Genomic DNA, 15091 nt, shown 5'->3' with positions numbered 1-15091 from the left:
GGCTCTATTTCCACCTACCCAAAGAGACTCCAGTGACAGAGATGTTAAGGAGGGCTGCCCATCCTTCACAGCAAGAGAGACCCCAGCCCTGGCCTTCAGGGCAGGCAGGGCTAACACCTGAATTAGGAGACCGGGTGGGGGGGGGGGCACCCTCAGCAGGAGAAAGCGCTGGATTATTGCATCATTTCCCACTAATGTCTTATTTCATTCCTGCTTGAAGAGTTTAGGAAACCACCCAGCCAATGACTCATAGTTCTTTTTTTTTTTTTTTTTTTTTTTTGATTCATAGTTCTATGCAATGAGTTTGGAGCAGGAAAGTATTTGGGCACACGCATGTACACACATACACAAACGCACATACATACACGTGCATGCATGCACACATGCACCCCCCACACACACACACAGACACACACACACACACGGCTTGGAGGGCGATCTCACTGCAAAAGAGCTGATTCAGTTGCCTGCCCTCTCCTGCACCAAAGTGAGGGTCGGGCTCCGTAGAGATCAGTGTGCACAGCTCCGATCCGGGACTTAGCGGCTTTCCTGTCCACGAGGCCCTGGGCTGGCCATGCTGAGGACGTGGAGGAGACAGAAGCTGCCGAAGGCCGGAGCACAGAGTCCGAAGGGAACAAAGAGGGAGGACCCGCCTTGAAAAAATGACCAGGCTGTGTTCCGAGTCACTTACCTTGTCACATCAAATTCTGAAACACGAGTGTTTCTTAAATTCCCATTTTTTGTAACGATAAAAATTTCTGAAACAGGCCTGAACTATAAAGAAGTTGCGAGTCTGTACAGACGCTTCTCTTCCTGAACCGTATGACAGTAAGCGGTCACACCAATGTCCTCCCGCTTTTCGTGATGTCCCCTGATGCCACACACTTTGGGATGTATTTCCCACCCACCGGGACATTCTCCCGCATCACCACGGATCATCCCATACTGAGTCAGGGCCCCTGACCACTGCCTCGTCCTCAGACTCTGCTTCCAGTTGTTCCAACAGCGTCCATCATGGTCACAGACAGGGATGGACTTAGGCATTTTCCATTTCCTGGGTGTGCTGAAAATGGGGGTTACAGAGTTTTATGTGCCTTTTTGGTTGATTGCTTTAATTTTTACACGTGGTAGAGAGATTTAGATTCACGAGGCCACTGTTAGGGGATGTCAGCCAGATGTCCTCAAATATACATTTGAAAGCTGCGTTCCCCTGGTGTTCGGGTCCGTCTTTGTATCACTTTGGAAAGTACTTCCGATTATTTAGTCTTAAGCAGAGAGAAACAAATCTCTTAACATGGTGTATATGTTGTACTTCACTCGGATATCATATTGCTAACGGTTGCTACAGCACATAACACCACAGCGAAAACACATACATCTCCACGCTTTTGGGTCTCCGTGTTTTCCAGCCTGGAAGGAACACTGGGATTGCCATGCAGTGGGCTGAACATCAACTACTGTCTGGACGTGGTGAAATAGGGGGCAAATGAGTGATTCCATTTATACTCCTACCAACACCTAAGAGAACTCGTGTTAGTCTACTTCCTGTCCACCACTTGCTATAGATATATTTAGGACGTTGTCAAAAAGTAAACCAATAATAAAATAAAATTTTGTCCGTTTGATGCCTATGTGGGGCATCCCATTGTTATTTGTGTTATCTTGATTATTGAGGATGTGTTCAATGATTTCATAGGCTTATTTATCATCTGGAACTTACTCTAAGCTCTTGCACAACTCTTAGAATGACTTACGTATCTGTAGGAGCTCTTTATATATTCTGGATACCAATCCTTTGCTCATGGAAGAATAACTTAATTTTTAGAAGCAGATCTGTTTCTGCCAAGAAGATTCACTGTGCACTGAAGGAGGTGACTCAGCGGGGAGAGACGACAGGAGAGTCACTCCTGTAGATGGGGGATCAGGGGAAATCAGAAAGATTCTCGATGACTTCGTATTCAAATATTTGTTTGCAGTTGGCATGTTGGATTTGCATTGTTTGCACTGAGACCCACAGATGGCTCCTTGAAATGTGATTTTGGAGTGAGCCTTAAATTCTCTGCTGCCACAAGAAATCTAGCAGAATCACCAGTTAATTTACCCCACAAAGTGAGGAAGAGCAAGGAGTTCTTTATGGGATAAAACACAAATTCCGAGTTAACTACCATTTTTATTACAGTGATATTTTATTTAAATATATTTACATAGAAATTACTGAAGAGAATTATCACATATATATTGTTCTCTTTAGACGTCAATGAGGTCATTTATCAGAAAAAAATCCCTGAGTTTCCATAACTTCAAACGATATTTTTTGGCACAAGTGTCTGCAAGAACAAGGCCAAAGTGCATAGAAGAATCTCATATTCCACAACCAAAGGACGAGATGGAAAACGTTCTCTTTGTTGAGATTCCTTAGTCAAGCATTTAAACATTTCAGAGCAAGAATTCCATCACTTTGGGGCGCCTGGGTGGTTCAGTCAGTTAAGTGTCCGACTCTGGCTCAGGTCATGATCTCAGGGTTCGTGAGTTCCAGCCCCACGTCGGGCTCTCTGCTGTCAGCGTGGAGGCTGCCTCAGATCCTCTCTCTCCCTGTGTCTCTCTGCCCCTCCCCCGTGCATGCTCTCTCTCACAAGTAAAGAAACATATAAAAATAAATAAATAAAATAATTCTATCACTTAGTCTCAAAAGAAAATGAAATAACATACTAAGAAAAAGTGCTAAATAAAAGTGCATTCCCCAGATGCATGAATGGACATGGATGTTACATGTGCTGCACCATGTGGTCCGATTTCTCTGGATTCTTTTTGGTTTTTTCATTTTTTTTAACATTTATTTTTGAGACAGAGAGAGACAGAGCAGGAGCGGGGGAGGGTCAGAGAGAGAGGGAGACACAGGCTCCAGGCTCTGAGAAGTCAGCACAGAGCCCGACGCGGGGCTTGAACTCACGGACCGCGAGATCATGACCTGAGCCGAAGTCGGCCGCTTAACTGACTGAGCCACCCAGGCGCCCCTGTTTTTTTCATTTTTTTAAAATTTACATTCAAGTTCATTATCATATTAATGCCCCTTAGCCATTTAGCCTATCCCTCCTCCTACAGCTCCCACAGTAACCCTCTGTTTGTTCTCCACATTTAAGAGTCTCTTAATGTTTTGTTCCCATCGCTGTTTTTATATTATTTTTGCTTCCCTTCCGTTGTGTTCATCTGTTTTGTATCTTCAAGTCCTCATATGAGTAAAGTCATATATTTGTCTTTCTCTAATTTCGCTTAGCATAATACCCTCTAGTTCCATCCACGTGGTGGCAAATGGCAAGATTTCAATCTTTTCGATTGCTGAGTAATACTGCATTGTGTGTGTGTTTGTGTGTGTGTGTGTATAGATATATATAGATATATATATATCTATTTTTAGTTTTTGGAGGAACGTCCATAATGTTTTCCAGATTGGATGCACCACTTTGCATTCCCACCAGCAGTGCAAAAGAGATCCCCTTTCTCCGCATCCTCGCCAACATCTGTCATTGCCTGAGTTGTTAACGTTAGCCATTCTGACAGGTGTGAGGTGGTATCTCATGGTGGTTTTGATTTGTATTTCCCTGATGATGAGTGATGTGGAGCATTTTTTCACGTGTCAGCTGGCCATCTGGATGTCTTCTTTGAAGAAGTGTCTATTCATGTCTTTTGTCATTTCTTCACTGGATTATTTGTTTTTTGGGTGTTGAGTTTGATAAATTCTTTATAGATTTTGGATACTAACCCTTTATGTGATATGTCATTTGCAAATATCTTCTCCCATTCCATTGGCTGCCATTTAGTTTTGCTGATTGTTTCCTTCGCTGTGCAGAAGCTTTTTATTTGATGAGGCCCCAAAGTTCAGTTTTACTTTTGTATCCCATGCCTCTGGAGACGTGTTGAGTAAGAAGTTGCTGCGGCCAAGATCAAAGAGGTTTTGGCCTGCTTTCTCCTCGAGGATTTTGACGGCTTCCTGTCTTACATTGAGGTCTTTCATCCACTTTGAGTTTATTTTTGTGTCTGGTGTGAGAAACTGGTCCAGGTTCGTTTTTCTGCACATTGCAGCCCAGTGTTACTAGCACCACTGGGAAGAGACTGTCTTTATTCCATTGGATATTCTCTCCTGCTCATTAGTTGGCCATACGTTTGTGGGTCCATTTCTGGGTTTTCTATTCTCTTTCATTGATCTGAGTGTCTGTTTTTGTGCCAGTACCATACTGTCTTCATAATTATGGCTTTGTAATAGCTGGAAGTTGGTGATGTCACTGGATTCTTAAAGTCTGGTCCAAAAACGAACAGCAAGTGATCCAAAGGTAGCCTAGCAAAACAGAATCGCTAAGCAGGACGACACTCTCGGGAGCTTCCTGGTATAATCAGCAGCCTTGAGAAAAGAACAGGTGTTGGTGTCGTGGCTGAGAAATTCCTAGGCCAGTTGTCCTGGGGCTGCCCTTCCCCACCTACCCCCGCACCCAGAGTCCAGCCCTCATTGAGGGACATGTATTTCCCTCCAGCCATCTCCCCAGCCCTGGGTCCAACCGCCTTTACAAACCTCCTCCCTCTGAAAACAATCACTGAGTCATCCCCAGGTGCTGTTACCAAGGGTTTGGGCTCAGGAAGTAACAAATCATTCTGCCCGCTTGACTCGGGTTCTAATTCTGCCTCTGATGGGCAGTCCTAGAGGACCTGGTGAGGGATCTGACAGCAGACAGGGGCCTGCACTTGATATCTCTAACCTTGCGAAATTTTGAAGCAAAGATCCTTTCCTCTCCCTTCCCTCCCAGCCTCCCAGCTAGTAGCACTCAGAGCCCTTAGCATGATGCTCCTTCCCCCATCCCGTCCATTCCTGGTCTGGCTCAGCTGTGAGCACCCCCAGCAATTCAGCCCCCCATCTCCAGGGTCAGCTCTGCTCCCCCATCTCCCGGGTCAGCTCTGCCCCCCCATCTCCCGGGTCAGCTCTGCTCCCCCATCTCCCGGGTCAGCTCTGCTCCCCCATCTCCCGGGTCAGCTCTGCTCCCCCATCTCCCGGGTCAACTCTGCTCCCCCATCTCCCGGGTCAGCTCTGCTCCCCCATCTCCCGGGTCAACTCTGCCCCCCCATCTCCCGGGTCAGCTCTGCCCCCCCATCTCCTGGGTCAGCTCTGCTCCCCCATCTCCTGGGTCAGCTCTGCTCCCCCATCTCCCGGGTCAGCTCTGCTCCCCCATCTCCCGGGTCAACTCTGCCCCCCCATCTCCCGGGTCAGCTCTGCCCCCCCATCTCCCGGGTCAGCTCTGCTCCCCCATCTCCTGGGTCAGCTCTGCTCCCCCATCTCACGGGTCAGCTCTGCCCCCCCATCTCCCGGGTCAGCTCTGCTCCCCTGTCTCCCAGATCAGCTCTGCCCCCCCCATCTCCTGGGTCAGCTCTCCCCCCCCATCTCCTGGGTCAGCTCTGCCCCCCCATCTCGCGGGTCAGCTCTGCTCCCCCATCCCCTGGGTCAGCTCTGCCCCTCCATCTCCCGGGTCAGCTCTGCCCCCCCGTCTCCCAGGTCAGCTCTGCCCCCCGTCTCCCAGATCAGCTCTGTCCCCCCATCTCCCGGGTCAGCTCTGCTCCCCCATCTCCCGGGTCAGCTCTGCCCCACATCTCCCGGGTCAGCTCTGTCCCCCCATCTCCCGGGTCAGCTCTGCTCCCCCATCTCCCGGGTCAGCTCTGCTCCCCCATCTCCCGGGCCAGCTCTGCTCCCCCATCTCCCGGGCCAGCTCTGTCCCCCCGTCTCCCGGGTCAGCTCTGCTCCAAGCAGGGGTGCTCAGTGGCTCCGGATCTGAGGTCTGCAGGAAGCGAGCTGCCAGTGCCTGCAGCAGCCTGAGCCGGATTTCCCACGCTTCTACATCTTGCCATGCACAGTCTCTACTGTTCACTTTCTGCCTCACATGCTAAGACCCAAGCCACTGTCTGGGGGAACACAGCACTCAACTGCAGGCTTTGGAGTTGCCTCTGCCCGGCCTTCCCACTCCCTCCCCCGGAACAGACACTGGTGCCTCTCCTCGTAGGCCCCCGGATGGAGTCGCCCCCCCCTGAGACATCACGTGGAGCCACCACGCCTCTCGTGCTCCACTGTGAGTACTGCCCAAGCTGTGTGTCCCTCTCCCCGCACACCACCCGCACTGGGCCAAATTGACTCTCTTCAACCTAGAATCAGGTCTGCGTCAGGCCTGACCTTGCTAGATCTCCTTAGCGTCAACAGGCCTTATGCATTGGGGGGCCCCTCCCCTTTCCCAGCGGCCTTAACAGTGAGGCCTTAGGACAACTCAGGGCTGAGCTTGTCCACGTTACTGCTAACAACTGACAGGGGAACTCATCACCTCGTCTCACTTCTGTGATGACAAGGTTCAGTGAGTGGGCAGGGTCGGGCGGGGGAGTCACCTGTCCCTGTCCTCACACCAGGCCATTTGCCCCTCCCTTCCCGCTCCATCTGCTCTCAGTACCTGTCACTCTAAAAGACTCTACCTTGGATGCCAATTATGATTAAGCAGCTGAGAATCACAGGGAGGATCCAGGTGATGGGTCTGAGGGCCCCGGACTGGGCCGTGACTTGCTGCGAGCCTGGCGGGGCTGAAATGGAAACACAAGAGGGTTTCAGACCCCAAATCCTGTTTCAGACTTAAATCCGAAGAGATACCCCCTCCGCTCCTCCTGCCGCAGATGATCCCACACTGCAGATGCTTTCTGTCACTCTACATTGTGGCAGCGGCTGTGACAGGTTCTGGGGTGGGAACCGAGGAAAGACACGGGACCCGTCCCGAAGGACCTCGCACAGCTAAAGGGGGAAGCACGGGTTCCAACATAACTGGTCACTCCTGCTGTGGCAGAAGAGGTGGTCACGGAGCACGAGGGTGGTGACAGTTGACCCCCTCTCTGGAGCTAACAGTGCACGTGGCCAGGAATGATCCCCGGCCAGAGACAAGAGGAGATGAGAAGATCAATGATTCTCAGAAAAGGGAAGAGCGAGAAGGAGTCTCTGGAATCAGGCTGACACCCTCATGTTTGGGGCCAGGAGGGAATCCAAGAAATCCCAGAAAACTAAAGGACATGCAGCAAGGAAGAGATTTCAGGAGATGAGAAGGGAAAGGAAGGACGCTAGAACATATCTAGGGCCATTACTCTCCCCTAAAGATATTCACCATGGATGGATCACCTTCTCTGTCTCTGTTTCTGTCTCTCTCTCTCTCTCTCTCTCTCTCTCTCACACACACACACACACACACACACACACACGCACACTACAGTGGAGAAGGTAGGCCCGATTTCAAGAGAACAACTTCATCCAGTCTTCTGAGTTACCTGTTGTCTCCCACAGTTCATCCCAGTGCACCAATATTCGCTCAAGCCACTTGTTACAGTCTCCAACTGAGATCTTCATGAGGGTATTGGTCAAATCTCTGTCACTCTCCCATGAGGCCTTTATCTGTCGGCCTCTAGGACGAAGTGTCCAATTTCCACTCTCTGAGTTAAAGAAGTAGGATATCTGTTCATTGATGTGAAACTCCCAGGATCCGCTGGTGCGTCCGTTGTCCCCACGCACACACACCATCCTGCCCTGCAGGGAGAGAGAATCTGCCCCCCACCCCCACCATGGGAATGAAGTCAGCCTCTGGTCTTGACCGATCCCTTGTCCCACCCGCTGTCCACTCCTCGGCTCCCCTTCACCCTTCTTGGTCCAGTTCTGTCCCTCTTGACTGCCCTGGCTGCTGGGCCACGTGTGTGGGACCCATGTCTAAGTTGTACATGAACACAATAGGTCCCTGGCCCTACAAACTGTTCTACTTCTGCCCTGGGCCTTTCCGACTTACCACTGGGTGTAAAATCCGCTGCTTTCCAGTCAAGTAGTTTCTTCTTGAGCTCTTCTGCCAGGTCTTTCAGAGTTTCGGTCTGTCTCTCCCAAAACACTATGTCATTCACATTCCTCCCCAGAGGACCGAAGACTTCGACCTTCTTGTTCCCACAGGCATAATACAGAAACGTGTTTCCGTTGACCTTGCCTCGAATCTCACACCATGGTTGTCCAGGATTGGGCTTCGGTGCGATGGGGAATTCAAAGGCAGGAGAAAGAGCATCTGCAAATGAAAACGTAAGTTAGGGTTGGGGTTGGAAGGACAGACCCAGAGGCGTCCCTCTCCCATCCGTGTGGCAGTCATTGTATCTCTGCAGGGCTGGCCTAGCAGAGCAAAGGCGGCCCCTGCACAGCCCCTCCCCGCTAACAATTAAAGGCTGGCGCACTTCCCTTCTTGGAAAAGGACCAAGGATCGGGATTCCTCTGCCTGACCAGAAACCATACAGCCATGGACATGTTCCCTGTGTCTACCAGGCTGATATCCAGCATCACTCAGTCTTTAATCAATTCAGGCACGTGCTACGCTGGCCATGGGAAGAAGAGGTCTACATGCCGGCTGATGGTCAGGATCTATCCCAGTGTCTCTAAGAAGATGAGGGGCGCCGGGGTGGCTCAGTCAGCGGAGCGTCCGACTTCAGCTCAGGTCATGATCTCACGGCTCGTGAGTTCGAGCCCCGCGTCGGGCTCTGTGCTGACAGCCCAGAGCCTGGAGCCTGCTTTGGATTCTGTGTCTCCCTCTCTCTGCCCCTCCTCCACTCATGCTCTGTCTCTCTCTCTCTCTCTCTCTCAAAAATAAACAAACATTAAACAATAAATTATTAAATAAAATTATTAAGTAAAATTATTATAAAATTAAATTATTAAATAGAAATAAACATTAAAAAAATTTTTTTAATAAGATGAGAGACAGTGAGGGGGCCTACTCCTGAGGAGCTGAGTCAGGGTGGGGCAGGGTGAAGACAGAATCCAAAGTCAGAGAAGAGAGATTTGCAATCCTGGGTCCCAGCATTTAGCACAGGCCTGGTCATGGTGATAATCTACCATTAGGATGGGCCTTGGAGGCTTGGAAAAAAGGATGGTCCACACGGCACAGGCTAGAATATCAGGAATTCCACGACAGATAGTGGTAAGGGATTAAAAAGGCCCGGAGAAGTGCATATGACAGAACAAATGTAGTAAGAAATGCCAAAACAAAACCAAAAATATGCCCATCAACTATGCTCACGGAGCGGTCTGGAGGACTCTCAAAAAAACTCATAAAAAATGCACGGTCCCACTGAGAAGGAGAACTACAGAGCCATTTCCCCGATGAACATGGATGCAAAAATTCTCAACAAGTTACTAGCCAACCCAACCCAACAATCCATTAAAAGAAGTACTCACCACGATCAAGTGGAATTTATTCCTGGGATGCAAGGCTGCTTCAATATCCACAAATCAATCAACATGATGCCTCACATTAATAAAAGAAAGAACAAGAACACGATCCTCTCAATAGATACAGAAAAAGCATTTGACAAGATACAGTATCCTTCTTGATGAAAACCCACAAGAAAGGACGGATAGAAGGAACATACCCCAAGATCACAAAGGCCAGGTAGGAAACACCCACCGCTAATATCATCCTCAAGGGGGAAAAACCGAGAACTTTCCCCTAAGGTCAGGAACATGACAGGGATGCCCGCTGTCACCACCGTTGTTCAACATAGCGTTGGGAGTCCTAGCCTCAACAATCAGACAACAAAAAGAAATAAAAGGCATTCAAATCAGCAAGGAAGAAGTCAAACTTTCATGCTTCCTAGATGACATGATAGTCTATGTGGAAAACCCAAAAGACTCCACCAAAAACCTGCTACGACTGATACATGAATTCAGCAAAGTTGCAGGATATAAGTCAACGTACAGAAATCTGTGGCATTTGTCTACACCAATAATGAAGCAGCAGAAAGAGAAATCAAGGAATCAACCCCATGGTACTGAAAACCATAAAATACCTAGGAATGAATTCACCAAAGAGGTGAAAGATCTATATGCTGCGAAGTACAGAAATCTCAGAGAGAAATTCAAGAGGACAAAGAAGTAAAAAACAGCCCATGCTCGTGGATTGAAAGAGGAAATATTGCTATAATGTCAACACTACCCAAAGCCATCTGCATATTCAATGCAATCCCTGTCAAACGGACACCAGCATTCTTCACAGAGCTAGAATAAACACTTCCAAAATTTGCAGGGAACCAGAAATGACCCGAATATCCAAAGTACTGTTGAAAGGGAACACCAAAGCTGGAGGCATCACAATTCCAGACTCTAAGCTGTATTACAAAGCTGTAATCATCAAGACAGTATGGTACGGGCACAAAAACAGACACATAGATCAAAGGAACAGAATAGAAAACCCAGAAACAGACCCACAAACATATGGCCAACTAATCTTTGACAAAGCAGGGAAGACTATCCAGTGGGAATTAAGTCTCTTCAGCAAATGGTGTTAGGACAACTGGACAGCCCATGCAGAAGAACAAACCTGGGCCACTTTCTTACATCATACACAAAATAAACTCAAAATGGATAAAAAATAAAAAAAAAAAACACACCTAAATGTGGGACAGGAAACCATCCAAATCCTAGAGGAGAAAACAGGCTACAATCTCTTTGACCTCGGCTGCAAAAACTTCTTACCTGACATGTCTCTGGAGGCAAGGAACACAAAAGCAAACATGAACTACCGGGACCTAATCAAGATGAGGTCCGTTTCCTTCCGCACATTCAACAAAACTAAAAGTCCATGGACGGAACGAGAGAAGATATTTGCCAATGAGATATCCGATAAAGGGTTACTATCCAAAATCTATCAAGAACTTATCAAACTCAACACCCAAAAAACAAATAATCCAGTGAAGAAAGAGGTAAAAGACACGAACAGACACTTTTCCAAAGAAGTCATCCAGATGGCCAACAGGCACATGAAAAGATGCTCAACATCACACATCATCAGGGAAGTACAAGTCAAAACCACAATGAGATACCACCTCACGCCAGTCAGAATGGCGAAAATGATCAACTCGGGAAACATCAGCTATTGGCAAGGATGTGGAGGAAGGTAAAGCCTTTTTCACTGCTGCTGGGACTGCAAACTGGTGCAGCCACTAGGGAAAACAATATGGAAGTTCCTCAAAAAATTAAAAGTATAACTAGCCTATGACCCCTTAGTTGCACTACTAGGTACCGCTCCAAAGGATACCAAAATGCTGATTTTAAGGGGCACATGCACCCCAGTGTTTTAGCAGCACTATCCACAATAGCCAAATTATGGGATGGGCCCAAACGTCCATCGAGTGACAAACGGATAAAGAAGATCTAGTATAAATACACAATGGAATATTACTTGGTGATCAAAAGCAATGAAATCTTGCCATTTGCAGCCATGTGGATGGAACTAGAGCATATCATGCTAAGCAAAATAAGTCAGTCAGAGAAAGAAATATCGTATGATTTCACGCATATGTAGAAAGTTAAGAAACACAACAGATGAACATAGGGAAAGGGAACGAAAAATAAGATACAAACAGAGAGGGAGGCAAACCATAAGAGACTGAAATACAGAGAAGAAACTGAGGGTTGCTGGAGGGGTAATGGGTGGGGGGATGGGCCGAATGGGTGGTGGGCATTAAGGAGGGCACCTGTTGGGACAAGCATGGGTGTTACATGTAATTGATGAATCCCTAAATTCTACTCCTGAAACCATTATTACGCCATATGTTAGCTTGGATTTTAATAAAATTCAAAAAACAGAAACCAAAAAACAATGCATGGTGAGAAGGCACCAAAATCCTGAAGAAGCTTAGTAATGGCAGGGCGCCTGGGTGGCTCAGTCAGTTAAGTGTGCAACTTTGGCTCAGGTCATGATCTCCTAGTTTGTGGCTCGAGCTTGCATGGGATTCCTTCTCTCTCCTTCTCTGTCTCTCTTCTCTCTCTGCCCCTCCCCCATTTGCGCTGTCTCTCTCTCTCTCTCTCTCTCTCTCTCTAAAGAAATTAAAACAAAAGAAGCTTAGTGATGGCTATCTTTGAAGGCAGAAGCTTGGCGGTAATGGGACGGTGTTGCAGAAATAGGCTCCCAGTGGTATTGGCGGTGGGAAGTCCTGTTATAATAGATTTGAGGTATAGGCGCTCAACTGTCCGAAGCAGGGAGGCGGCAACGATTGAAATGATCCTAGAATGATCCTAGACGCTGGAAAGCAGTCAGGGGCCTGACCCACAGAAAGCTGTCCATCCCTCTGGCTCACAGAACACATGACTGTAAAGGCAAAGTAGTTGGACAGCCAACCCGAAGACTGCTGGAGTTAAACAATAAAAACAAAGACCAATCCCCAAGATGGATGAGGAGGAAGCTGAAAGCAGTGACCCCACAGAGAGTCTGGGTCCTCTGCCCAGGTTCCAGAACGGAGCCGCCTCTCAGAACTGCAACTCTTTACTAGAAGCAGAAGCCAGGTTCCAATCAGGAGGGACCCTTCAGGTCAACAGCAAGAGCAATGCTTCCTGCTGGCCTTCCCCAAAGAGTCATGTGGTCATTTACAGGGGTGCAGAGACCCTGGGGAGCAGAGACCACCCGGACATTTTCACTGCGTAAACCTACTGTGTGAGTTGACACCGTCCACAGGGATCGAAAGCGTCCTCAGGGGTCCCTGTTATTGAACTGGTGCAGGGCAGGGGGTGCCCCAGATAATGAAAAGACACCTCTCCCAGCCCCTGTTCACAGCGACATCATTTGGCTCAGGTACCCACATCACCATGTGGTCCTTTCACACCCCCCACGTTTGTCCCAGGAGTGAAAAACCTTTGCAGTTGAATTACTTGTGGGTTGGGGGCTAGGTTGCAAGGAAATTCACGTACAGTACTCTTACACGGCCTTCTCTTCTCTCCAAATAGAATGTTTAAAAAGTACTTATCCTGGATGCAGTGAGAGATGAGTACCAACATCAAAACCTCTCTGAATGCAAGGGTACGAAGGAGCCCTCTTCTATTTTCACTTAAATGCCAGCCCGGTGCAAAGATTTTCTGCATCTACCCAGGTCTCTGCTGTAACTAACCGACAGTGCTCTTGTAGCAGGGACGCCGCCATAACAATCCCTGGATGAATGAGTGTGGCTGAGCCTGCTTCCTCGGTCATAGGACCCTGTAGAAGCTGTGACATAGAGGTATTGTGTTAGGAAAAGGTGCTCTGTGCACTTTGTGACATCCCCATTGGAATATCGGGAAGAGACCTTTACAGTGTTGGAGCCAGGCAATGCCACTTGCAGCAGGGAAAGCCACACGGAGTAAGAGGCTGCCGGTGAGGTCCAGGGGTCTGGTAGCCAGGAGGTCTCTGGCCATAGGATAGAGACCTGCCCACTCTGAGCTGGGAGGTGCTGGGACGTGGCTGGTGGAAGAGCTTCTGGAGCCGGACGCGGGGGGGGGGGGGGGGGGGGGGGGGGGGGGCGGTGAACCGAGAAGTCCAAGTGCTCCGGTAACGGGAATGGTGTCTCGTGCGGGCAGAGTGGTGTGAGCCGCGTCGCGGGGCAGGTTTATCTGGCAGTTCCTTCGCTGAGGGATCGCCCTCCGTCCTGCCCAAAGCCCGGGGCTCAGGAGCTGAGACTCAGGCTTAGGCTCCGCGAGGAGGCCGTCTTTCCCTCCCCCTGCTCCGGCTCTGCTGTCCCGCCACCACCGGGTCCACCCGGCAGCAGCAGCGCTTTCGGAGGAAACTGCCCATTTACAGTTACCTCTCCGGGTCCCGGGAACCCGCGACCCGCAGACGCCGCGGACGCGGAACAAGCCGGCCGGGGAATAATTGAGGAGTGGGACGGAGCGCCACCCGGCGAGAAGGCTCCAGAAGCCCTCGGGGCACACCGCAACTCCTTCCAAGTCTTAAAGCTCCTCCCGACCGCCGCACTGCCCCCCGCCCAGGTTCTACCTCTGAACTCACAGCCACGAGGCGCTGAAACACTGTCTGTTAGCAGAAACCGGAGCAGGAGACAAAGACGGAGAGTGGTGCCCCCAGGACGAGCCATGGTCGGCAGCGGCGGGGCGGCGTGAAGAGCACAGCAGGGCGGACGGGTATCCTCTACTAGCTCCGAGCTGGAGAAAACTGGATTCTTAAATAAGAAGTCCCGACTTCCTACGTGCTCGGAGGGTGGGGCGAGTGCAGCTTGCCCTAATATGGGTGTGGGAGGAGTAGAGGTTCCTGTGGGCGGAGCCAGTCACCTGCTTAGCAGCCTTCCTCAGCCTCTTCTGCCCTGGCGTCTCTGGACCAGAAGATGGAGAAAAGGGGGGGCGCCTGGGTGGCTCAGTCGGTTGAGCGTCCGACTTTGGCTCAGGTCATGATCTCACGGTTCGTGAGTTCGAGCCCGACGCGGGGCTCTGTGCAGACAGCTCAGAGGCTGGAGCCTGCTTCGGATTCGGTCTCCCTCTCTCTCTGCCCCTCCCCTCTCTCTGCCCCTCCCCTCTCTCTGCCCCTCCCCTCTCTCTGCCCCTCCCCTCTCTCTGCCCCTCCCCTCTCTCTGCCCCTCCCCTCTCTCTGCCCCTCCCCTGCTCATGCTCTGTCTCTCCGTCTCAAAAATAAATAAAACATTAAAAATTTTTTTTTAAAAAAGAAGATGGAGAAAAAAAAAGATGGAGAAAAGGGAACTTGGTCGAAAAGTACTGCCAGCCAGGGCGCCTGGGTAGCTCAGGTCCTGATCTCTGTCATGATTTCTGGCTCAGGTCATGATCTCACGAGTCCTGAGTTCTCGCACCCGTCCCCCCACCCCCACCCTCAGCCCCAACCCGAGCTCTGCGCTGTCAGTTTCCTGCTTCAGTGTGGAAGTGTCTGGAGCTGGCTTGGGGTTCTCTGTCTCGCACACTCTCTGCCCCTCCCCTGCTCTCGGGCTCGTGTTCTCTCTCACTCTCTCTCTCTCTCTCTCTCTCTCTCTCTCTCTCTCTGTCTCTCTCAACGGTTAGTAATTAACTAACCGTTAAAAACAGAAAAAGAAGTACTTCCAGGAGATGGGAGCGAGAGGACAAGGATGGGAGTGCAGGGTGGGAAGCTAAGTCTTAAGACCTCTTGATGCTAGAGGGTTGGGTTTTTTGTTGGTTTTTTTGTTTGTTTTTGTTTTTGTTAATTGCATGTGATGTATTAGCCTCTGTGTTTTGCTTGTTTTTAAGTTTATTTATTTTGAGAGAGAGAGAGAGAGAGCGAGA

At 49.6% G+C, this 15091-nt stretch overlaps 1 protein-coding gene across 2 annotated transcripts; it reads right to left on the bottom strand.

Annotated features, from left to right (window-relative positions):
• Positions 1–262: 262 nt before the first annotated feature.
• LOC122238774 (UL16-binding protein 1-like) lies at positions 263–14194 on the bottom strand. Of its 2 annotated transcripts, none has more exons than XM_042987311.1 (5): positions 13839–14194; positions 7839–8102; positions 7330–7602; positions 6496–6600; positions 263–601 (listed from the first exon to the last, which is right to left on the bottom strand). In XM_042987311.1, the coding sequence occupies exons 1-5, from the start codon at positions 13921–13923 to the stop codon at positions 441–443; spliced, it is 888 nt and encodes a 295-aa protein (XP_042843245.1). In that variant the 5' UTR covers positions 13924–14194; the 3' UTR covers positions 263–440. The 2 variants fall into 2 exon arrangements, with proteins under 2 accessions (XP_042843245.1, XP_042843246.1); XM_042987312.1 differs by lacking the exon at positions 263–601 and adding an exon at positions 3969–4396.
• Positions 14195–15091: the final 897 nt, after the last annotated feature.

The sequence above is a fragment of the Panthera tigris genome, chromosome B2 (assembly GCF_018350195.1).
Source record: "Panthera tigris isolate Pti1 chromosome B2, P.tigris_Pti1_mat1.1, whole genome shotgun sequence".
Taxonomy (NCBI): Eukaryota; Metazoa; Chordata; class Mammalia; order Carnivora; family Felidae; genus Panthera; species Panthera tigris.
This window is presented reverse-complemented; position numbering and strand designations above follow the sequence as displayed.